This window comes from Hordeum vulgare, chromosome 3H (genome assembly GCF_904849725.1).
Source record: "Hordeum vulgare subsp. vulgare chromosome 3H, MorexV3_pseudomolecules_assembly, whole genome shotgun sequence".
Taxonomy (NCBI): Eukaryota; Viridiplantae; Streptophyta; class Magnoliopsida; order Poales; family Poaceae; genus Hordeum; species Hordeum vulgare.
This window is the reverse complement of record NC_058520.1, coordinates 355391277-355417509: the sequence shown is the minus strand read 5'-3', so window position 1 is coordinate 355417509 and position 26233 is coordinate 355391277. Positions and strand designations below refer to the sequence as shown.

The 26233-nt window shown below is 44.2% G+C and overlaps 3 protein-coding genes across 3 annotated transcripts; 1 reads left to right on the top strand and 2 right to left on the bottom strand.

Annotated features, from left to right (window-relative positions):
- The first annotated feature begins 10930 nt into the window (after positions 1-10930).
- LOC123443845 (non-specific lipid transfer protein GPI-anchored 25) lies at positions 10931-12996 on the top strand. Its single transcript, XM_045120375.1, has 3 exons — positions 10931-11403; positions 11967-12035; positions 12547-12996. Exons 1-3 carry the CDS (start codon positions 10995-10997, stop codon positions 12708-12710), a joined length of 642 nt encoding a protein of 213 aa, XP_044976310.1. The 5' UTR covers positions 10931-10994; the 3' UTR covers positions 12711-12996.
- An 89-nt stretch (positions 12997-13085) lies between these two features.
- On the bottom strand, positions 13086-14035 carry LOC123443846 (protein TsetseEP-like). The gene has a single exon (XM_045120376.1). It carries the CDS (start codon positions 13807-13809, stop codon positions 13231-13233), a length of 579 nt encoding a protein of 192 aa, XP_044976311.1. The 5' UTR covers positions 13810-14035; the 3' UTR covers positions 13086-13230.
- A 187-nt stretch (positions 14036-14222) lies between these two features.
- On the bottom strand, positions 14223-16220 carry LOC123443847 (dnaJ homolog subfamily B member 6-A-like). The gene is made up of 5 exons (XM_045120377.1): positions 15868-16220; positions 15650-15746; positions 15476-15555; positions 15312-15368; positions 14223-14745 (listed from the first exon to the last, which is right to left on the bottom strand). Exons 1-5 carry the CDS (start codon positions 15970-15972, stop codon positions 14512-14514), a joined length of 573 nt encoding a protein of 190 aa, XP_044976312.1. The 5' UTR covers positions 15973-16220; the 3' UTR covers positions 14223-14511.
- Between the last annotated feature and the right edge of the window lie 10013 nt (positions 16221-26233).

Sequence of the window (26233 nt, the reverse complement as noted above, 5' to 3'; positions counted from 1 at the left end):
TGGAGCGCTAGAGCTTGCATACCTTGTCAGCATTTTTAGGATCGACAAAAACTTTTGGCTACAACATATACAATTCTTCCTTAAGAAAGCCATTAAATGTCGTTTTGATGTCCATTTGCCAGATTCATAATCATAAAATGCAGCAACTCCTAACATGATTTGGACGGACTTCAGTATCGCTACGGATGAGAAAGTCTCATCATAGTCAACTCCTTGAACTTGTCGATAACCCTTAGCTGGATTACATTATGATGTATTTGGCATAGAGTTCTGGTACCCGATGATCACATTACCATCTGCGTCAGTCTTCTTCTTAAAGATCCATTTATTTTCTATGGCTTTACGATCATCGGGTAAGTCCACCAAAGTCCATGCTTCGCTCTCATACATGGATCCTATCTCGGATTTCATGTCTTCAAGCCATTTGTTGGAATCTGGGCCCTCCACGGCTTCTTCATTGTTTGAAGGTTCACCGTTGTCTAACAACATGATTTACAGGACAAGGTTGTCGTGCCACTCTGGTGCGGAACTTGTGCTCGTGGACCTACGAAGTTCAGTAGTAACTTGATCCAAAGTTTTATGATCATCATCATTAACTTCTTCTCTAGTCGATGCATGCACCCAGAAACATTTTCCTGCACTACGCTACTCTCCGGTTCGAGAGGAGGTACAATTACCTCATCAAGTTCTACTTTCCTCCCACTCACTTCTTTTGAGAGAAACTCTTTCTCTAGAAAGGATCCATTCTTGGCAACAAAGATCTTGTCGTCGGATATGGGATAGAAGGTATACCCAATAGTTTCCTTAGGGTATCCTATGAAGACGCACTTTTTCGATTTGGGTTCGAGCTTTTCAGGTTGAAGTTTCTTGACATAAGCATCGCATCCCCAAACTTTCAAAAACGACAGCATAGGTTTCTTCCCAAACCATAATTCATACGGTGTCGTCTCAACGTATTTAGACGGTGCCCTATTTAAAGTGAATGCGACAGTCTCCAATGCATATCCCCAAAATGATAGCGGCAAATCAGTAAGAGACATCATAGATCGCACCATATCCAATAGAGTGCGATTACGTCGTTCGAACACACCGTTACGCTGAGGTGTGCCAGGCGGCGTGAGTTCTGAAACAATTCCACATTTCCTTAAGTGTGTGCCAAACTCGTGACTCAGATATTCTCCTCCACGATCAGATCGTAAAAACTTTATTTTCTTGTCATGTTGATTCTCTACCTCACTCTGAAATTCCTTGAACCTTTCAAAGGTCTTAGACTTGTGTTCCATTAATTAGACATACCCATATCTTCTTAAGTCATCTGTGAGGGTGAGAACATAATGATAGCCACCGTGAGCCTCAACGCTCACTGGACCGCATACATCGGTATGTATTATTTCCAAGAAGTTGGTTTCTCCCTCCATTGTTCCAGAGAATGGAGTCTTAGTCATCTTGCCCATGAGGCACGGTTCGCACGCGTCAAATGATTCATAATCAAGAGACTCCAAAAGTCCATCCGCATGGAGTTTCTTCATGCGTTTGATACTGATATGACCAAGGCGGTAGTGCCACAAGTATGTGGGACTATCATTATCAACCTTACATATTTTGGTACTCACACTATGAATATGTGAAACATCACGTTCGAGTTTCCATAAAAATAAACCATGGACCAACGGGGCATGACCACAAAACATGTCTCTCATATAAATAGAACAACCATTATTTTCGGATTTAAATGAGTAGCCATCTCGCATTAAGCAAGATCCAGATACAATGTTCATACTCAAAGATGGTACTAAATAACAATTATTGAGGTTTAAAACTAATCCCGAAGGTAGATGTATAGGTAGCGTGCCTACGACGATCACATCGACCTTGGAACCATTCCCGACGCGCATCGTCACCTCGTCCTTCGCCAGTCTCCGCTTACTCCACAACTCCTGTTTTGAGTTACAAATGTGAGCAACTGCACCGGTATCAAATACCCAGGAGCTACTACGAGCGCTGGTAAGGTACACATCAATAACATGTATATCATAAATACCTTTGACGTTACCGGCCTTCTTATTCGCTAAGTACTTGGGGCAGTTTTGCTTCAAGTGATCGGTTCCCTTACAATAATAGCACGCAGTCTCAGGCTTGGGTCCATTCTTGGGCTTCTTCCCGGCAACTCATTTACCGGGCGCGGCAACTGCTTTGTTGTCCTTCTTTAAGTTCTTCTTACCCTTGCCTTTCTTGAAATTGGTGGTCTTAGTCACCATCAACACTTGATGTTCCTTTTTAATCTCCACCTCCGCTGATTTCAGCATTGAGTACAACTCGGGAATGGACTTCTCCATCCCTTGCATATTGTAGTTCATCACAAAGCTCTTGTAGCTAGGTGGAAGCGACTCGAGGATTCTGTCAATAACAGAGTCATCTGGAAGATTAACTCCAAGCTGAGACAAGTGGTTGTGCAACCCACACATTTTGAGTATGTGGTCGCTGACAGAACTATTTTCCTCTATTTTACAAGTGAAGAACTTGTCGGAGACTTCATATCTCTCGACCCAAGCATGAGCTTGGAAAACCATTCCCAGTTCTTGGAACATCTCATATGCTCCATGTTGCTCAAAATGCTTTTGGAGCCCCGGTTCTAAGCTGTAAAGCATGCCGTACTAAACCAGGGAGTAATCATCACTACGCGACTGTCAGACGTTCATAACGTCTTGAGTTGCTGGGAATTTAGGTGCGTCACCTAGCGGTGCATCAAGGACATATGTTTTCTTGGAAGCTATGAGGATGAGCCTCAAGTTATGGACTCAGTCCGTATAGTTTCTTCCATCGTCTTTCAACTTGGTTTTCTCTAGGAACGCATTGAAGTTGAGGGGAACATTAGCGTGGGCCATTGGACCTACAATATAGATTGTAAAGATAATGTTAGACTAAGTTTATGATAATTAAGTTCATCTAATCAAATTATTTAATGAACTCCCACTCACATAGACATCCCTCTAGTCATCTAAGTGATACATGATCCACATCAACTAGGTCGTGTCCGATCATCACGTGAGACTGACTAGTCATCAATGGTGAACATCTCCATGTTGATCATATCTACTATAGGACTCATGTTCGACCTTTCGGTCTCTCGTGTTCCGAGGTCATGTCTGTACATGCTAGGCTCGTCAAGTTAACCTAAGTGTTTTGTGTGTGTAAATCTGGCTTACACCCGTTGTATGCCCACATTGGAATCTATCACACCCGATCATCACGTGCTGCTTCGAAACAATGATCCTTCAGAACGGTGCGCACTTAGGGGGAACACATTTCTTGAAATTTTAGTGAGGGAACATCTTATTTATGCTACCGTCGTTCTAAGCAAATAAGATGTAAAAACATGATAAACATCACATGCAAATCATAAAGTGACATGATATAGCAAATATCATCTTGCGCCTTTGATCTTCATCTTCGGGGCGCGGCATGATCACCATTGTCACCGATACAACACCATGATCTCCATCATCGTGTCTTCATGAGCTTGTCTCGCCAACTATTACTTCTACTACTAAGGCTCGTAATCATATGGCGCTTTTGATTGACACGCATGTCATACAATAAATTAAGACAACTCTTGTGGCTCCTGTCGGTTGTCATACTCATCGACATGCAAGTCGTGATTCCTGTTACAAGGACATGATCAATCTCATACATCACATATATTTCATCACATCCCTTTGGCCATATCACATCACATAGCATACCCGACAAAAACAAGTTAGACGTCCTCTAATTTTTGTTGCAAGTTTTACGTGGCTTCTATGGGTTTCTAGCAAGAATGTTTCTTACCTACGTCAAAGCCACAACGGCGATATGCCAATTGCTATTTACCCCTCATAAGGACCCTCTTCATCGAATTCAATCTGACTAAAGTGGGAGAGACAGACACCCGCTAGCCACCTTATGAAACAAGTGCATGTCAGGCGGTGGAACCTGTCTCACCTAAGCATACGTGTAAATTCGATCTGGGCCGCTTCATCCCACAATGCCGCCGAATCGAGATAGGACTAGTAACGGTAAGCAAAATGACCAAATCATCGCCCACTACTACTTGTGTTCTACTCGTGCAAAGAATCTACGCATAGACCTAGCTCATGATGCCATTTTTGGGTAACATAGTAATAATTCAAAAAACTTCCTACGTGTCACCAAGATCAATCTAGGAGATTCTAGCAACGAGAGAGAGGGAGTGCATCTTCATATCGTTGAAGATCTCTAAGAGAAATCGTTACAAAGAACGCGATTGATGGAGTCGTAGTCGCGGCGATTCAAATCGGGAAAGATCCGATCCAAGCAACAACAAAAGGCGCCTCCACGTTCAACACACGTACAGCCCGGGGACGTCTCCTCCTTCTTGATCCAACAAGGGGGGAGGAGAAGTTGAGGGAGAGCTCTGGCAGCATGATGACATGGTGGCGGTGGAGCTCATGGTTCTCCGGCAGGGCTTCACCAAGCGCTACGGAGGAGGAGGTGTAGGGGGTAGGGTTGCACCAGGGGGAGAGGCTTCAGGTGGTGTGCAGCCCCATCTATTTATAGGGTAAGGGGAGAGGGGTCCGGCCACCCTAGACCCCTCTAGAGGGGGCAGTGTTGGGGAACGTCGCATGGGAAATAAAAAAATTCTTACGCGCACGAAGACCTATCATGGTGATGTCCATCTACGAGAGGGGATTTCCGATCTACGTACCCTTGTAGATCGCACAGCAGAAGCGTTAGTGAACGCGGTTGATGTAGTGGAACGTCCTCACGTCCCTCGATCCGCCCCGCGAACCGTCCCACGAACCGTCCCGCGATCCGTCCCACGATCTAGTGCCGAACGGACGGCACCTCCGCGTTCAGCACACGTACAGATCGACGATGATCTCGGCCTTCTTGATCCAGCAAGAGAGACGCAGAGGTAGATGAGTTCTCCGGCAGCGTGACGGTGCTCCGGAGGTTGGTGGTGATCTAATCTTAGCAGGGCTCCGCCCGAGCTCCGCAGAAACGCGATCTAGAGGTAAAACCGTGGAGGTATGTGGTCGGGCTGCCGTGGCAAAAGTTGTCTCAAATCAGCCCTAATAGCTCCATATATATAGGAGGAGGGGAGGGGAGGCTTGCCTTGAGGCTCAAGGAGCCCCAAGGGCTGCGCCACCAAGGAAGGAGGAGTCCTCCTCCAATCCTAGTCCAACTAGGATTGGAAGGTGGAGTCCTTCTCTCCTTTCCCACCTCCTTTTTTTCTTTTCTCTTTGATTTTCTATCTATGGAGCATAGGTCCTTCTTGGGCTGTCCCACCAGCCCACCAAGGGCTGGTGCGCCACCCCCAAGGCCTATGGGCTTCCCCGGGGTGGGCTGCCCCCCCCCCCGGTGAACACCCGGAACCCATTCGTCATTCCCGGTACATTCCCGGTAACTCCGAAAACCTTCCGGTAATCAAATGAGGTCATCCTATGTATCAATCTTCGTTTCCGGACCATTCCGGAAACCCTCGTGACGTCGATCTCATCCGAGACTCCGAACAACATTCGGTAACCAACCATATAACTCAAATACGCATAAAACAACGTCGAACCTTAAGTGTGCAGACCCTGCGGGTTCGAGAACTATGTAGACATGACCCGAGTGACTCATCGGTCAATATCCAATAGCGGGACCTGGATGCCCATATTGGATCCCACATATTCTACGAAGATCTTATCGTTTGAACCTCAGTGCCAGGGATTCATATAATCCCGTATGTCATTCCCTTTGTCCTTCGGAATGTTACTTGCCCGAGATTCGATCGTCAGTATCCGCATACCTATTTCAATCTCGTTTACCGGCAAGTCTCTTTACTCGTTCCGTAATACAAGATCCCGCAAATTACACTAAGTTGCATTGCTTGCAAGGCTTGTGTGTGATGTTGTATTACCGAGTGGGCCCCAAGATACCTCTCCGTCACACGGAGTGACAAATCCCAGTCTCGATCCATACTAACTCAACGAACACCTTCGGAGATACCTGTAGAGCATCTTTATAGTCACCCAGTTACGTTGGGACATTTGATACACACAAAGCATTCCTCCAGTGTCAGTGAGTTATATGATCTCATGGTCATAGGAACAAATACTTGACACGCAGAAAACAGTAGCAACAAAATGACATGATCAACATGCTATGTCTATTAGTTTGGGTCTAGTCCATCACGTGATTCTCCTAATGACGTGATCCAGTTATCAAGGAACAACACCTTGTACATAGTCAGAAGACCCTCACTATCTTTGATCAACTGGCTAGCCAACTAGAGGCTTGCTAGGGACAGTGTTTTGTCTATATATCCACACATGTATGTAAATCTTCATTCAGTACAATTATAGCATGGATAATAAACGATTATCTTGATACAGGAATTATAATAATAACTATATTTATTATTGCCTCTAGGGCATAATTCCAACAGGCGGCAGCGGCCAACGGGGGTGGCTTGCCTCCTAAGTTGGTGGGAGGCGCCCCCACACCCTAGGGTTCCTAGCTCTAGGCGCCTTGGGCCCTTGGCTGGTGCGCACCAGTCCACCAGGGAACGGGTTCCCACCCACCTTCAGCCCACGTGGCCCTCCAGGACAGGTGGCCCCTCCCGGTGGACCTCCAGAACCCTTTCGGTGGTCCGAGTACAATACCGATAAAACCCGAAACCTTTTCGATGACCGAAATTGGACTTCTCATATATAAATCTTCACGTCCGGACTATTCCTAAACTCCTTGTGATATCGGGATCTCATCTGGGACTTTGAACTACTTTCGGTAACCACATACAATTCCCATTATAACTCTATCGTCAGAGAACCTTAGGTGTGTAGAGCGTACGGGTTCGGGAACAATGCAGACATGACCGAGACACCTCTTCGGTCAATAACTAATAGAGGGATCTGGATACCCATATTGGCTCCCACATGTTCCATGATGATCTCATCGGATGAACCACGATGTCAGGGATTCAATGAATCTCATATACAATTCCCTTTGTCTATCGGTATGTTACTTGCCCGAGATTCGACCGTTGGTATCCCTATACCTTGTTCAATCTCGTTACGGGCAAATCTCTTTACTCGTTCCGTAACACATGATCACGTGACTAAATCCTTAGTCACATTGAGCTCATTATGATGATGTATTACCGAGTGGGCCCAGAGATACCTCTCCCACACACGAAGTGACAAATCCGAGTCTCGATTCGTACCAACCCAACAAACACTTTCGGAGATACCTATAGTGCACCTTTATAGTCACCCAGTTACGTTGTGATGTTTGATACACCCAAAGCATTCCTACGGTATCCGGGAGTTGCACAATCTCATGGTCTAAGGAAATGATAATTGATATTCGAAAAGCTCTAGCGGACGAACTACACAATCTTGTGCTATGCTTAGGATTGGGTCTTGTCCATCACATCATTCTCGTAATCATGTGATCCCGTTATCAACGACATCCAATGTCCATGGTTAGGAAACCATGACCATCCATTGATTAACGAGCTAGTCAACTAGAGGCTCACTAGGGACATGGTGTGGTCTATGCATTCACACATGTATTATAGTTTCCGGTTAATACAATTATAGCATGAACAATAGACAATTATCATGAACAAGGAAATATAATAATAACCATTTTCCAACAATCGAGGAAGGATCTCTGGGCCTTGATACTACTAGCTTACATATGTTATACTAATTTGTACTCTTCTAATGCTGCAAGATGCTAAAGATGCTAGTCTTTGCTAGTCTAGATATTCCCTTCTATTCTGGCATTTCTGCAGTATAATCCACACATACAACCCCTTCCCTTGATACTAATACGTAGTTAGCATAAATACGATGTAAGACTTGCTAGTACTTTGGATGAGTACTCACCATTGCTTTGCTCCCCTTTTTTGACCAGATGACGGAGCCCAAGAGTCAGCTGATCCCGTCGACGACTACTACTACCCCGATGGAACCTACTATTACATGGAGGCCGCCGCCGACCAAGATTAGATAGGAGGCTCCCGGGCAGAAGGCCTTGCCTTTTAGATCCATGGTTATGTTTGTGCTAGCCTTCTTAAGATAAACTTGTTATATTATGTTTGTACTTAGATATTGTTGCTTCTGCTAACTCGTTTGTATTTGAGCTTATGTATTCGAGTACTCGAGGCCCTGGCTTGTAATATAAAGGTTGTATTATTTTTGTTTGTGTCTAGAATTGTGTGGTGATATCTTCCAATCAGTCCCTGATCTTGATCGTATGCATTTGCGTGTATGATTAGCATGCGATTAAGGCGGGGGCGTCACAATAGGTCCTCGATGGCGAAGAAGCAGTGCTATGCGGTGTACATAGGGAGGTTTCCGGGAGTGTACGACGAGTGGCTAGAGTGTCAGGGCCCAATGTATCGCTTCCTGGGCGGCATCCAGAAAGGGTTTGACAACATAAGAGAGGCAGAAGTTAGATACTTGAGGTGGAAGCTAGCACGAGAAACGAATCGAAACCGACGCCTCGCGTAGTGCATAGTTCTGCTCTTACTCATAGTGATAGCTCTTCTCTTCTATATCATCGTTTAGATGGATGACGATGAAGTTGCATGTATTCGAGACATGTCATAATTTGTATCACTATTTTGAGATGATGGCGAGAGACATCATTTGTAATGGGTGATCATTATGATGATGACATGATTTGATGAGACTATTTGTATGTGTATGATATGATGAGACTATTGTGTGTATGATATTTGATAGAGACTACAGTGTAAAACATGTACAAATACAGAGGAAACATGTTGTAAAAAAATCAGAAAATAGTAGCAATAGTGCGGGTTTGGTGTCTAGCAGCAGCGAGGCATTAGCAGTAGCGAGCTCAGACTAAACACGCTACAACTTTTAGCACCACCGCGGCAAGGTAAAACACGCTAGTGCTACACATCGATAGCAGTAGCACGAGTTTATACGCACTACTGTTAACAGTTAATTGTAGCACCGTAGCAGTAGCAAGGGTGCCCGCGCTATTGATACGGGGAAAACCCGCGCTACTGCTAGACTTTCCCTAGTAGTGACCGGGCACACCGTTGTGTCTCTTCTTGGATGGTACTTGTGATGTACATCATGAGGGCTATGTACCAACAAGTGGACTCTTTGTTTAGTTTTGTCAAGGAAAGACATTGTTCGGGTGCTTACCTCAGGTATGTAATGTAGGACGAGTCGTGGCTTGACACAAAAGTTCCCTAAATCTTGTGGATAAAGTGTGAAACCTCTACAGAATGTAAACTATTTGAATAGTCATGTCTGCGGTCAAGGACAGTTGGGTGTTGCTTCTTAAACTACATCCAATGTTTTACAAAACTTGATGTGCGTGTGGGAAAGAAATACTTGAGCTAAGTCAAATGACTTGGTGAGATGATTTAAAAATGGAGTTGTTCCAAACTTATTTTATATTGATATATGTAACAGTTCATATGGATACTCATAACCACATGATGCATGTTTTATAAGTTGTTAGAACATGTCATTGCAGTAAAAATTAGCTTTCTGCAAAATTACCTACTTAGTGTTATACCATGCATTTGTTTTACCTTGTTCTAAACATGAGTTGGTTGCAAGTACATTAAAAGTACTTATTGGCTTGCCACTGGTTATTTTATTGGTCAAGCATGAAAGAACGAGAATATGATGAAGAATTCCTTGGTGACGATCATGCGAATTAGGTCGTTTCCTAGTCACATGAGATATATGTTATTAATAATTACCAACTCCACCAAGGGATTGGATGCACTTTTAGCTGCTTGAGTCCTACCACTCCGTCCGTGAGATCCGCTTCGACTGTTGGCAGTACCGCTAGCGTTAGGCGACGAGGAGAGTTCAACGAGGCGACATATGAGGTGTGGGGCAAGAGCGACGACGAGGAGGACATCACTCGCTTCACCAAGGCCGCTTCCCGTTGCCACGACCACGAAGCTGGCACGTCCGCGAGCGCCGCTGGCAGTAAGGAAGAGTGGTGCATGGTAAGTCGCTATCGCTCGGGTCTAGGAAGGACACCACTCTTCCCATCCACCTGAAGGCAAGCTTGGCGGGTTAATAAACGTCGGGGTTAGCTGCTCAAGCTGCGATGGTGGAGGCTACAGAGGCAAAGCTGGAGAAGGCGAAGGCAAGTGTCATAGCTTCAATTTCCAGGGCTCATGGTGGTCTGGTAGGGAACGGATGCTAACGATCATTTTGATTAGGAATCATACCTCGTGAGTTCCATTTTTAGTTGAAATATGTCTAAAATGTAATGACTTTTATCATGTTCATATGAAATCCGTCGTGTTTACATAAATCGCTTTTTATTTATTTCAAAATCCATCAATTTTGCACAAATTCCGTCCGTTAGCTCAATTATTATCCATTAATTGTTAGAATATATATGGACAATATTGAATGACGGACTTCGACATCAGTAACCGTGGATTTATTCCGCGGATATATGTCCATGAAATTTGACCACATTGTAGTCGTGTACAGGAACGGATTTAGGAGGAGGGGGGGGGGGCTAGACCCCCTAACAAATTGATTCTTCACCTATGATTATGGTTGTTATAACAAAAAAAATTCACTTCACATGAATTTTTCCTTTTCGATGAACAAACTTGCCCTTTCCTATGCATGAATGTTGGCTCCGTCGTGAACGTGTGTGGCCCAAATTGGTTGTAAATGTCTGTAAACTGGATTGCGTTGATCCAGGTTAGGTTGAACCCCTCTCCTTGTAAACGAGTGTTGATGACGGCTGGCGACAGGCAGTGGATCATCACGAGCCGTCCGACGTAGGCGACTTTGCGCCGCCTCTGTTAACAGACGGGCACGATCGCTTTTGCAAACCCCTCGGTTTTACACACTCACGCCCTAAAACCACCAAGGCATCATCACCCACCACCCACGCCCCTATACGAGAGAGAGAGAGAGAGAGAGAGTGTGGGGACGGGCGTGCTGAGAGCCTGAGACATGGCCCCCCCCGCCCTCCTCCTCCTCGTCCTCGCCGTCACCGCCCTCCACGCCCACGCCGCCTCCGCCGCGTTGTCCCAGGAGCCACCAGCGACGCCGTGCGCGGCAGCCATCGTGTCCTTCTCGCCGTGCCTGGCGCACGTCGCCGTGGTCGCGCCGCCCGCCCTGCCCTCGTCCGCGCCCACCAGCGCCTGCTGCGCGGCGTTCCTGCGCGCCGTTTCCTCCGGGGACGGCGAAGGCGCTGGCGGAGGGGAGGGATGCTTCTGCCACCTGCTCCGCGACCCGCTCCTCCTCGGCTTCCCCGTCGACGCCGCGCGCCTCGGCGCTCTCCTCCCCACCTGCGCCTCCGCGAAAACCTCCGCCGCCACGGCCGTGGAGGCCGAGGCCCTCTTCGCCGACAAGTGCCGAGGTGATAAATCTGTCCCTTCGTGCTCCCTATATTTGCTCGTGCGACATGTATGCTTCGATCGATTCTCGTGCGTCATATGCGCGTCTTGTCGCGTTCCTGTTGTTGATCACCGATCGAAACAAATTTTACTCTGCAAACTTCTAACTAATGTTGTTCTCATGATCCTTGCACAACCACTTCCGTAATGGTTGTTTGTAATGCGGATTACAAACGAGCTCTGGGTGCTACTAGGGATACTACCACTTGCATTCCTGAACTAGTGGAAAGGGGGAGAGACACCGTGCGTCTTTTTCCTTTGTAAAGCAGAAAATACAAAATAGTGAGAGGCCCAGAATTACTTTTGCATTTGCGCTACGATTTGTCATGATTACCATCCAGTTAAGCTGTTTGTTGGGTTGCTTGTTTTACAGTAATTTCACAAAATTTTGGCGACATTTATAAATAGCTAAGGGCGTCATTACTTGGTGGTTTCTATCAACGAGTTCAGAAAAGTCAATATTAATTCAGAGGGCAAATATTAGTAGTACTGGCTAACTCCATTTGCTATCTGCCAATTGAAACAGAGCTCAAGTCACTGCCTGAGATGCATTTTACACCTCCATCGCCACCTCCCGCACCCAAACTTTCTCCAGGTAAGCGTTCTCCTGCTTGTCTAATGATTCCATAAATCTGTGTGCAGTAATGCTATTCGGATTTCGGTTGAATGAACCAATTGGAATTTGGGCAGACATGTCATATGTTGAATGTATCAATTGGCATTTGGGCAGACATGTCATATGTTGGATGAAACAATTGGCATTTGGGCAGACATGCCATATGTTCTCTCCTCCTCCCAAATTAAACCATCCATTTCGTGCTATATGCCGCAACTGTACAGGATCAAATGATAGTGGAACATCTGATTTTGCATCGCATACTCTCTGCAGCCTCTGTTCTGTTCCTACTAATCGCAGGATTGAGTCTGTCTTTGTGATACCATCTCCTTTGCGTGCACTGCTCTTTTAGTTTGCAGCTGCACGTTCTAGTTTGTTCACCTGAGCATGCCATTTTGGTCGTCTGAACACCGCAAGTCCTGAATGTCTTTCTTGAATCATCGGTCGTACTTGGTGCGCACTAGTTAAACTGCTGTGTATGCCCTTGCAGCTGCCGTTCCAGAACCAGCGTTCCCGGCTCCGAAAATGGAGGAGCATTCGAGCTCGACGCCTGCGCCGGGTGATCGGTCGGGATCCGATGCCGTGTGTGCATGCCGGGTTTTCCTTGTGGCCTTGGTCTTGGGAGCAGCAGTCTTGATCACGCTGAACTTCTGATGGATGTTGGACGGACCTCGCTCTTGAAAGGTCTTTGCCCTCGCTCTTGATACAATACTTGTGCGTTGCTGCGTCGTTCTTGATTGGATCCTCTTGTTGCATACGGTGAGGTACCACGTGATGCAGGGCATGATATTGATACTTGAAAACTCTTCCTGACAAGTGCAGTTTGTTCTGTGCGCGTTTTGATGACCTGACAACGCAAGTAACTGTTATCCTTGTGGCATACTCGTATCGTTCCAAACATGGTACAGATTTATACAATGCAGTTTAGTTTCTCTTGCAATTGTCCTTCTATGAATCTGCATGCCGTTTTCTTGGGATCACTGGAATTTTATTTTCACCATACAAATATGCTTAATTGCACCACACGCATGAACAAAATTCAGTGTTACACATTTGAAATGAAGCAAACAAAATGAAAAATAAACAGGGTTAGCATCGTCAGCGGAATGAAGCATTACATGCCAATTGGTTGCTGATCAGGTTCAGTCTGTGGACAGAATGGTTTGTACGAAAGCTACACGAGCATTGACAGTAGCCCTGCTGCCACAATCGAGGAGGCGAGGATTGCAGAAGATATCCCACGACACAGCTTCCGGTGGGCGCTGGACGGGTAGAACATGCTGTCGCGCGGGTACATCTGCCCCGGCGTGCCCACTATGCCAAACACCGGCGCCGGCTGCACGTACGGGTACACGTACGGCTCAGCCGGCGGTGGAAGGTAGTACACGGGCGTTGGTTCCGGCTCCGACGGCGGTGGGTAGTAGTACGCCGGCGTCGGCACAGCCTCCGGCGGAGGCGGGCAGTGCTGTGTCGCTGGCTCCGGCTGTGGCTCCGGCCGTGGCTCCGGTTCCGGCTGTGGCTCCGGCCGTGGCTCCGGCTCTGGCTCAGGCTCCGGCTCTGACGGTGGCGGGTACTTGTACTCGTGCTGAGGAGGCGCTGGGTGGTGCGACGGCATTGCCGGCGGCAGCGGGTGCGGATCCAGGTCGCAGACGCACATGAGGCACTTGCACTTGTCGTCCGTTGCTATGCCCATGGAAGGGGACACAACCAAAGACATGGATACCAGGACTATTATCATCTGGAGGGGCAGCATTTGGATTTGATTGCTAACAGGCAGATCTCAGCTAGTAGTCGGTAGACCGTGAATCCAACATCGCCTTATATATGAACTGGATAACCAAGTCTTAGTTGCTGGTGCATATCCTAAACAGGTATTGGTATGCTGGTGCAACTACTGCTAATTTCTGGGGTTTATGTGTTATACACGCTCTGTTTCTGCAATGGCGCCCAACCGAATCAAATATTAGTGCGATTTCTTTCTGATGGAAAAGTTGATCTATTCGTTTATCGTTGTAAGTTGCCAATGTTAGTTACGTACACGCTTCATTCGGCTTGACAGACCCAGAGAACAAGCAGGTTCTAGATGAAAAACACGTGCTCTTCACTGATTTTTTTTTTGTGCCGGCACGTGTCATTGTTGTTGCTTTTGAAGTAAATACACCACAGTGCAAAAACATCACGTCTTCACTTCTGATTGTCATCATCTATGTACAACTATCTAAACAAAAACTAACAATGAAGATCGTTCCGAGTTGCTGCTCAACTGGAAATATCTAGCTACCATCTCCTTTATTTCCCTGATCCAGTGAGTGGGTGATGTGTGCATCGTTGGAGCGCTAGCTCCACGGTCCCCGGTCTCTGCATATTTCGGTGCCTTCACGCGGGTGAGATCCTTGTAACTAGGATATGTATACACCCACGGACGTATGAACTGCGATGCAGATCGCGCAAGTGCTTAGCAGCCGGAGAAAGCCGTCTGGCTGAAGCATGCCGAGCCGCCGAACCCCTGAGGCCGTACGCGGGAGGAGGATCGACGCTGCTGCTGCGCTCCGCCACTGGGTGCGCCGAACCGCGTCGATGAACTGGTGCTGGTGAAGAAGCTGCTTGGTGGTGGCGGTTGGGGGGAGGTGAAATCCTGCATCATCCCGTCAAGCATCGATTGGAGTTCGCCCAGGGAATACACGGGCTCCTGCACCAAGTCAAGCGGGGGTGTCAGTGTTAGTTTCAGGCATGCAGTACCACCGTACTACCAGTTTCTCAACACATTCGGTTTGGTCTACATGGATTTACGAAAATTGCTGGCGGTGGCATGAAACCCAATTTTCTTACGAAAATGTGACATGCTTGTTGTAGATTCTTCACGATCGTCATGGTTGTTCTAGAATCCTAAATTTTTTGTTTCTTGTTCCCATAGTTCCCGTGACATCATATCCCCCAAAGTTTTTCTTCAGTCAAAAAGAGAAAGAGAACCGGTTTACAGTTCAAACATACCAAACTGAAAGTAGGTGCCCGAGTTGGGTTCAAATTCTAAACACTACAAGCACCGAATCAAATTGTGGCATGCATGAACCTTACTTAATTATTCGTCAATACTACTCCCCTCCCCTGTTTTTAAATTTAAGACCTTTTAGAGATTTTTACTTGGGACTATATACGAAATGAGTGAACCTAAACTCTAAAATGTGTCTATATACAGACATATGAAGTTCATAGTGTAATCTCTAAAAAGCCTTATATTGAGGAATTCGTCAATACCTCTGTACCAACGGTCGCCATGAGCGAGAGCATCTCCTGAAGGAAATCATGGAAGCCCTGACAACACAACACCGGAGACTCCGAGTTAGATCAACGCCCATGGTCAATTATTTATATACAGGAGCACGAGTAACTCATGTAGAGAGGCAAACTCAATCAATTACCTCGACCTCTTGTTGGTCGTCGTCGAGGGGGTCGTACATCCCGGCGTCGTAGAGCGCCCTCCGCTTCTCATCCGACAACACTGCACGAGACCGACATTTCAAACGTTAACCTATGAAATGAACGAAACATACTCCGTACATAGAGAGAATAGAATTGGGCGCCAGCGCAAGTACCCTGGTATGCCTCGTGTATCTTCTGGAACCTTCCCTTGGCTTCCTCCGCGATCGCCGGATCCACACGGCCATTCGCGATCTTATCCGGGTGCCACCTCTGCGCCATTACGAATGAGAAGATAAACGTCAAATTCTGCTTCTCCCCCCTCAAGCCGGCAGAACCCAGAGGATTCTCGAGCGAAGCACCAGTGAAAGAGATTGCTAATTAATCTGCTCACCATGGCGAGGCGGTGGTAAGCGGCGCGTATCTCGGCGGCGGACGCGCCTGGGTGGACGCCGAGCACGGCGTAGTAGGAGGACTGGTAGTGCGACGGCGACTGCATCGTCGATCCTCTTCCGATCTTCCCTGCCTCGATCGATCAAGCTACAATCTCGCGATCTCACGCTGGGGCGTTAGGGGGTTCCTGCTAGTGCTACCGGTGCTTGTGCTTCGATGGCGACCTGAGACGAGATGGGGAGAGACAGCGAGGCGTCGGAATGGATGGGCGCGCGGCGTATATAAAGGCGCTGGGCTTGGTGCGGGAAAAAGGAAAATATCTGCGGTGGCGCGCGCGGAGGTGGTAGGAGAGGAAAGGAGGAGATGATAGGCGAAGCATTGCGAAGGGGGAGGAGTTTGAAGCCAGGTTGGGCTTGGGCGCGGCAAAAAATATCTGGCGTCGTGAAAGTTCTGGAGCGGCCGACCACCGTCGCCACCTCATGCTTCCTCGCTTCGCTTGCGGGCGGGGCCGAGATATTTTCTGGTGCCGCAAGTTTCTGTGGCTGCTGGGGACGGTGGGCCCACTTACACATACCGGCCTATGTCCGGCCTGATTTTGATCTGGTGGGACCCCAGCGTACGCAGGTGTATCTCTCCAACTTTGTTTTTTTAGCTGGACAGCTCAACGCTTTGTGCAAACTCGACTGCTGTCATGCCAACACGATAATTTCTTCTGGTTACTTCTTCGTGACAGGCTAAATATCAGAAACCTGATTCAATGAAAATTCTTCTGGCTCACCTCCCTTGCTTATTCTGTAATGAAAATGATTCTATACAACGTTTTTTGTTTTCAGGGGTGTAAATGGAGAAATGTGAATTGCGTCCTTGCCAAATTAAGTTTCCCATCTACATCAATAGAAAGTGCTTTGCGTCGAAGCACATGCGCTGATGTTGTTGTGTTGCATTTGTTTGTTGGACAAAATGCGCGAGGAAGTTCTGCGGATCGCCTCGAGATGACTTGGAGGACCCAATAAGACGTCTACTCCCCTCGAATCCTGACTTGCAAGTTAAATCCAATGCTGGGTGATGGTTTTTATTTCTTGAGTATGTAATAAATACCTTCGAATTAGACTTGGACCTGATGTTTGAAAGAACTTCTGCTCTTGGTGATTTGTTGCTTATCCTTCTAGTTGGCCGGTGCGGGAGTTATCGTGGCTGGATAGAAAAATACTATGTTATGCTTTGTTTCGAATACGGTTTCGGCTTTATGCCTCATTTTAATAAAAGTGGGGCGGGGAGAAACCACTTTCATTTAAAAAAAAATGTGTAGGAAGAGACCACTTTCATTTCATACTTAGTAGACGAAGCACCTGAGTTATCCATGATATCGTGTTGGCTTTGTCCACAATCCTCCATGAAATTGCATTGGATATCTTGTTGAAGGGCAGTTGGAGCATTTTGGATGGAGTGAAAAAGTTTTGATTTTCCATAACATCACACCAAGTGTGCTTTTCTCGATAATTTTGTTTAAGGAAGACTTGCATATCATGTTTCGCGTCTTCGATGTTTCTATATATTTTTATTGTTCCGTGCTATTATATTATTATTCTAGGATACCTTCTGGGAGTTTATACACCAACTATTATTATTTTTGAGCAATAACCTATTGGCCCAGTGTCCAATGCCAGTACGTGTTTTCTGCGTGTTTTTGGCTTTTCAGGTTTATAGTACCAAACGAAGTCAATTTGCCATGAAACTTTTTAATGATCTTTTATGGACAAAAAGAAGACTAGAAGCTTCGGAGGAGGCGAGAAGCCTCACAAGAGAAGCACCACACAATAGGGCACGACCAGGGAGGTAGGGCGCGCCCTGTTTCCTCGTGCTCCCCTCGGTTTCTTCTTGGCGTACCTCTTCGTCCTATAAATTCAAAAATATCCCAAAACTATAGAGAGCCTCTCGAAACACTTTTTTCTCCACCGCAAGTCTTTGTTCCGTCGTGTGCCCATCTGGAACCATTTTCCGATCACGGAGGACCTCTACATCATCCTCGCTGCTCCCATAGTGATGTGTGAGTAGTTCACCATAGACCTACGGGTCCGTAGTTAGTACCTAGATGGCTATGTCCCTCTCTTGATCTTAAATACAATGACTATGACATACTCTCTTTAATCTATCCGATGTAACTCTTTTGTGTGGTGCGTTTATTGGGATCCGGTCAATTGTTGGTTTATGATCAGATTATTCATGATAATAATATCCGAGTCTTCTCTGGATTCTAAATATGATTCTTATGTGCATGATCATCACAGCTTCGTAAATCTCTTTGATATATTGATTTGCTTTGGCCAAGTAGATTTATCTTTCTTCAGTGAGAGAGGTGCGTTGTAGTGGGTTCAATCTGATGGATTTCTATATCCAAGTGACAAAGTAGGGGACAAGATACGTCTCTGTATTGTTGTCACTAAGGATAAAACGATGGGGTTAGTTTATATTAAATAAATTTTCTTTGTCTACATCATGTCAATATTCTCCAAGCATTACTTTGTCTTACTTAGTACTCTAGATGCATGCTCGATAGTGGTCGATGGGTGGAGTAACAGTAATAGGTGCAGAAAGTCATCAACCTATTTGCTTATGGATGTGATGATTATATACATCTGATAATTGCCGTGAATATCACATAACTATGCACTTTTCTATCAATTGCCCAACCGTAATTTGTCTATCCACCATATGCTTTCTTTCATGAGAGATGCCACTAGAGAAAACTATGGACCTCGGGTCTATTCACTTATAAGTTTTAAAACAACAATTTCCTCGGTGTCTTCTTTTACTTTTAATTTAATTTTCACTTTGAATCTTTCATCCACACTACTTACTTGCTTGCAAATAATGAGACAAGGGGATTGGCAACCCTCTTCCTATGTTGGTTGCAAGTATTTGTTTCTCTTGTGTACAATCGTTGAAGACGAGTTTTGGTTGTTACTCGTATTGGTTCGATAAACCTTGGTTCTCTAATAATGGAAATACTTACGTGTATTGTGCTTCATCACCCGTTCCTCTTCATGGAAAATCCAACGCAGATCACAAGTATCAAGAAGGATATCTCGCGCCGTTGCGGGGGAGTATCATCAACCTACTATCAAGTAACTTTTCACAAGTTAACATTCACTTGTTCTTCTTCTTATTTGTTGTTATATTTTTCTTGCTCCATAAAAACCAAAAATATAAAAATATTTATCTTTGCTTGTTGCTAGTTTACTTCTTCGCTTGCTTGAAAGTTGCTATCATGTCTGAGTTTGAAATTAATGCTCCCGTCTCTAGTGCAAAAGCCCTTGAATATCCAACTTCACCTTGTGATGAGAATGCTAAGATAAATTTTGATGAAGTTGCTAAGGAAAAACTTGGTAATATTGCGGAGGATGATCCAACTAAGGGAGAACCTATTGTGCAAACAAAGAAACTCTGCATAGGTAGTGGCAATAGTATTGGGAAAAGTGTGATTCAATATTTCTTCACTTGTGCGGGATCGTTGCCCTTGATAGGAGGCTCTATTCTTTCTAGAACTACAAGTTACGAGGATGCTATATATTTACCTACAGTAAAATTGGAAAGGCTATTTGTGCATGTGCATCCTTTCATAAATGGTTGTTCCTAGAATTCTCTAATATTCAGGAAGCTTCTACTAAACGTCTAGCCACTATATTTCTTGTTCAAGAATTTAGTAATAGCATGAAAGCGGCTGGAGATATCTTTCCTCATTATAGTGTTAACAGTGAGTGCCAACCCATAGAAAAGACTCTTTATGAATTGGAAGAAATAAGAAAACTAAGATCCATGGACTGTGTTGCTTATGATGAAAACCTTAGAAAGAAGGTTCCACCTAATGTCCCATTTGCTAAGATTTCCAAACATAATGATCAATTTGTTATACCAAAACTTGGATTGGGTTATGAGATGAGAGAGAATTAAGAAAATACCTCTATTAAAACCTATACAATGAGGAGTTGACTATCACTTGCGAAAAAACTAAAGAAAAACATCTTACTCCTCCCGAGGTAGACCTCACGGATCCTTGTTTTGTGCAGTTCAGTACTTTCAATTATTTTTTCTTACCAATTAGAAAACTTGCCGATGAAAGGAGAGAATATGATTATAGCATGATGTGTCATCTTCGAGATGACAATACTTGAACGTATGCATTATGCCTAGCTAGGGGCATAACACAATAATGCTAGTTGGGAGGCAACCCAATAGTTATCTTTTTATTTTTGTTTATACTTTCTGTTTGTGTGTCATAACATTATTGTTGCCTATGTAGTAATTATGTTTTTGTGTTTAAATTAGTGTCTGTGCCAAGTAAAGCCTTTGGGATGGTTTGGATAATAGTAGAATTGATGCAGTGCAAAAACAGAAACCTTAGCGTCTAGTGCATAATTGCTCTGATTTTACTGGAACGTATTTTTGATATGAATTTTTGACAACGTATTTCTATACAAATTACCGAGGTCGTCCTAAGGTTTCGGAATTTTTGGAGTTATAGAAGTATGGTACTTAACTATATCATTATAGGTTGTTCTGTTTTAGACAGATTCTGTTTTTGGCTTGCATAGTTTGCTTGTTTTGATGATGCCATGGATTATATCATGGGGTATAAGTCATGGAGAAATTAGAATACAGTAACTTACGCAATAATAAAATTTGAATAAATTTATAATAGTACAAAAAGTATTTTATATGTTTATTATACTAACGGATCTCACGAAGTTTGTGTTGAGTTTTGTGTGCTGAAGTTCTCAAGTTTTGGGTGTTACCGCGATGGACGAAGGAATAAGGAGCGGCAAGAGCCTAAGCTTGGGGATGCCCAAGAATCCTCAAGGTGATATTCTAAGGAATACTCAAGCGTCTAAGCTTGGGGATTCCCCGGAAGGTGTCCCCTCTTTCGCCTCAATCCATCGGTATGTCAACTGGAGCTACATTTTTATTCATCACATGATATGAGCTTTGTTTGGAGCTTCATTTGCTTTAGTTTGCTTTTATTTAGTTTTCTACAATTGTCGTTCTATGAATACACCCACTTGAGAGAGAGATACAATCACCATGATTTATTAGAATACTCTTTGTGCTTCACTTATAGCCTTTGAGCTTAGTAGTTGCTCTAGTACTTCACTTATATCTTTTAGAGCACAATGGCGTATATAATTAATTGTGCTCTCGTTCGTCACTTATATTTGTTTGAGAGTTAATAAACAACGATGGTAATTTGCATGGGTTATTAGATTAGTTCAAAAATAATAGGTATTCGATGAGTGCATAATTAAAACCACATGTCGCACATAAAGGATAAATCATGGTTAATGATATTAATGTGGTAATGTGAAAAAGGATGAGTGCATGATCATTGGTTAATATAGGTATCATGAATTAGAGGTGTTAACTTGATATACATCCAAATATTTTTATGGAATGGTGATGATGTGTGAGCATACTTATTCCTCGTTGAAATCCTAGTGTTGTTTGAGTTGGGGGGGGGCGATGGTTAACTCCTACCGACCTTCTCCCTAGTGGCATGCGGGTAGTGTTTTGCTTCGATAGAGCTAGTAAAATATTGCAATAAGTATGTGAGTACTTCATGACTAATGTGAATCCATGGATATATGCACTCTCACCTCCACATATTTGCTAGCCTCTTCTGTACCGTGCATTGCCCATTCTCACCACGAGAATCGGTGCAAATATCGTCGGTGCATCCAAACACCGTGACAAGATACACTCTCTTGCACATAAGCCTCATTATATCTTCCTCAAAACATCCACCATACCTACCTATCATGGCATTTTCATAGCTATTCCGAGATATATTGCCATGCAACTTCCTCCGTCACTTCATATGACTTATACTTCCATTGTCATATTGCTTTGCATGATCATATAGGCTGACATAGTATATGTGGCAAAGCCACCGTTCATCATTGTTATACATGTTACGCTTGATCATTGCACATCCTGGTACACTACCATATGCATTCATATAGAGTCATATCATCCTATAAGTTTTTCATGTTGAGTTTTAAGTAAATAAAAGTGTGATGATCATCATTCTTTTGGGCACTATCTTAGTGAGGGAAGGATGATGGAGTCAATGATTCCCCCCACAAGTCGGGAAAAGACTCCGAACGTAAAATAAAAAAATAGAAAAAAGAGAAAGAAACGAAAGAAAAAGAAAAAAATGGGAGAAAAGAGAGAAGGGACAGTGCTACTACCTCTTATTTCACACTTGTGCCTCAAAGTGGCACCATGTTCTTCATATAGAGAGTCTCTTGTTTTATCACTTCCATATGCTAGTGGGATTTTTTCATTGTAGAACTTGGCTTGTATATTCAGATGACGGGCTTCCTCAAATGCATGAGGTCTTCATGAGCAAGCAAGCTAGATGCACACCCACTTAGCTTTAGTTGAGCTTTCATACACTTATAGCTCTAGTACACCCGTTGCATGGCAATCCCTACTCCTTGCATTGATATCTATTGATGGGCATCTCCATAGCCCATTGATACATCTAGATGATGCGATACTTTCTTTTCCACTTTCACCCCTTTGAAACCTACTACCATATTCTATTCCACCCTTATGCTATATCCATGGTTCATGCTCATATATTGCACAAGTAATAAAAAGTCGAAGCGTGTTAAAAAGTATGATCCAATTGCTTGACTTGACACTGTGGTGCTTAACATTCGTATTTATGTGGTGATGACGTAGCCATGCTATATTTATATGATAAAATGAATAGTGGGTGAACATTCTTTAAGGATCGTATGCTTTGGAACTTGATGATTATGTTGCTTATGTTTATAAGCATTGCTCTGGTTATATTTATTGATTCATCGTTCCTCAATGCTCAAACATGTTGGGTAGTATGTCACATCAAAAATTCTGCTTTTATCATTTACCTACTCAAGGACGAGCAGGAATTAAGTTTGGGGATGCTGATACGTCTCTAACGTACCTATATATTTTTGATTTTTCCATGCTATTATATTATTATTCGAGGATACTTTTCGGGAGTTTATACACCAATTATTATGATTTTTGAGCGCTAACCTACTGACCCAGTGCCCAGTGTCAGTTCCTGTTTTCTGCGTGTTTTCGGCTTTTCAGGTTTACAGTATCAAAGGAAGTCCAATTGCCACAAAACATTTTGGTGACTTTTTCGTACCAAAAGAAGACCTAGAAGGTTTGGGAGGAGGCGAGGAGCCTCACGAGAGGATCACCACACAACAGGGCGCGACCGGGGGTAGGGCACGCCCTGTTGCCTCATGCTCCCTTCGGTTGCCTCCTGGCGTACCTCTCCGTCCTATGAATTAACAAATATCCCAAAAACCCTAGAGAGGCTCCTGAAACACTTTTTCTACTGCCGCAGGTCTATGTTCTGAGTGTGCCCATCTGGAGCCCTTTTTTGGTGTCGTGACGGAGGGGGGATCGACCACGGAGGACCTCTACATCATCCTCGCTGCTCCCATGGTGATGTTTTAGTAGTTCACCACAGACCTACGGATCCGTAGTTAATACCTATATGGCTACCTCTCTCTCTCACCTTCTCTTGATCTTCAATACAATGTTTTAGTAGTTCGCTTTGATATATTCGATGTAATTCTTTTGTTCGGTGCATCTTTTGGGATCCAATGAATTGTGGGTTTATGATCAGATTATTCATGATAATAATATCTCAGTCTTCTATGAATTCCAAATATGATTCTTATGTGCATGATCATCATAACTTCATAAATATCTCTGATCTATTGATTTGCTTTGGCAAAGTAGATTGATCTTTCTTCACTGAGAGGGTTGTGTTGTAGTGGGTTCAATATGACCGATTTCTATATCCAAGTGACATAGTAGGGGACAATATACATCTTTGCATTGTTTCCATTAAGGATAAAACGATGGAGTTAGTTCATATTAATTGAATCCTCTTTGTCTACATTATGTCAATGTTCTCTAAGCATTACTTTGTTTTACTTAATACTCTAGTTGCATGTTGTATAGCGATCGATGGGTGGAGTAATAGTAATAGGTGCAGGCAGGAGTCGTCCTATTTGCTTATGGACATGATGCCTAAATACACATGATCATTGCCGTGAATATCATATAACTATGCACTTTTCTATCAATTGCCCAACAGTAATTTGTTTTCCCACCGTATGCTTGCTTTCATGAGAGATGCCACTAGGGGAAACTATGGCCCCCGGGTCTATTCATTTATAAGTTAAAAAACAATTTCCTTGTTGTCATCTTTTACTTTTTATTTAATTTTTACTTTGCAACTTCCAACCACACTACTTTCTTGCAAATAACGAGACAAGGGGATTGACAACCCTCTTGCCTGCGTTGGGTGCAAGTGTTTGTTTCTCTTGTGTGCAGTCACTGAAGACATGGGTTGGTTGTTACCACTATTGGTTCAATAAAACTTGGTTATCTACTGAGGTAAATACTTACCTATATTGTGCCGCATCACCCATTCCTGTTCATGGAAAACCCAACGTGGATCACAAGTATCATCTTCCACCCCCTTGTCCCCATCAGGTAACACCATCAACCCTTCCCTAACCCTAGCTCCCTGGCATCACATTCGGATGAGCAGTCTGCTAGATGTGGCGGAGCTAGGGTTGATCTCACACATGATCTAGGGGGTTTCTTTGACCCATTTGATTTGGATGGAGAGGGGTTTCATGATATAGAAGTCGATGCCGATGATCTGATTCCGAACGAGATTGTGCATTGACTAGCACTAGCGTGGGTTCACACGGAGAAGAATTCCAGCCAGGTTGCCTTCATCAAGGATATGCAGGTAACATGGAACCCTGCACATGAGGTGCACTTATAGCCAGTTGTCCTGGACCTGTTTGTGGTGCAAGCGTCGTGTCATGGCGATTGGGAGCATATCATGGAGATATGGCAATGGATTTTCACAAACTCAAGGCATCTCCTTAGTCCCAATGATGGTTTTATGTAAGTTGATGAAGTTGAGATAGTTTACCTAGAGATATGGCTTCAAAATTATAAACTCCCACATGTCTATTGCATGAAAGAGATAGCGGAAAATTTGATAAAGAATGCAGGCAAGGAACTAGAGTTAAGGCTCAACGGAAATTCTCGTGGTGATTACATACAAGTGCGTGGTGATTACATACGAGTGCGTGTTCAACATGATGTTAAAGAACCATTGAAAGAGTTTGTGAGTATAATTTGTGGTAAGAAATGATAGGTCTTTGATGTTCGATATGATAAATTGGCATGTTTTTTGTAAATTCTGTGGACATGTTGGGCATCAGTATAAAGAGTGTGGCAATGGAATACACCTGCCTAAATATCTCAAGTTTGGCAATTGGCTCTATGTCGATCCAACGCATGGGGACCGTTCGAGTTCTCATGTTGATCACGGTACATTGTTTGCGACATTCACACAAGAGGAAGATGGGGATCTTGAGGACACAGATAAAAGTCTTACAAGGCCAATAGAAGCAGTTATGTCTCAAAGTGAAAATTTAGATCATAAGAGGTTGTTTGTTGATGCTGATCCAGAGGGTTTAGAGGTTGTCGTACAAATGCCAAAGCAATATGCACCCACCCTGATGATCATAGATGGTAATGTTAATGGAATGACTAGTCCGACGTCACCCATAAGTAGCCAGATTAGTAAGAAGGAAAAGGTGGTTGAGGATGGAGAAAATTCACATAACATATCGATGGGATGTGATCCGGAGAGCTGCCAACATTAGCGAGTCAACTAGTATGGAACTTCTGGGGGGCGGGTAACTACCAGATAGTTCATGAAGCTGTGGCTCTTGTAAAATCCAATTCTCCAAAGTTTGTCTTTTTATCAGAAACTAGATAAAGTTAGGCTAAGGTTAAGAGATTGAAGTGGAGACTGGGTCTTAAATTTTTTAGTGGTGTTGACTGTGATGGCCGTGGAGGGGGGTTGGCTTTGTTTTGGGATGATTCACTCAGGTGACAATGATGGATGCATGTAAATGCTACATTATTAACGTGTTTATCAAGGCTCAGACAAATGATATAGATGTTCTTCTATGTATGGAGAACCAAGTGTAGATAACCGTTATCACATGTGGGTGCACCTATCAAGACCCAAAGGTGGTTCAAATCTGCCCTGGGTTGTAAGTGGTGGTTTAATGAAGATATGTGGCAAGATGAACATTTTCCGAGGTCCTTGAGAGGGGAAAGTCAGATAGAGGCATTTCGGGATGTTCTTATTGACTACGAATTGGTCGACTTTGGTTTCCGTGTTGCACCATTTACATATGATAATGGCCATCATGGCGAGAGCAATGGTTAGGTCCGGCTGGACTAGGAATGAGGTGACGACT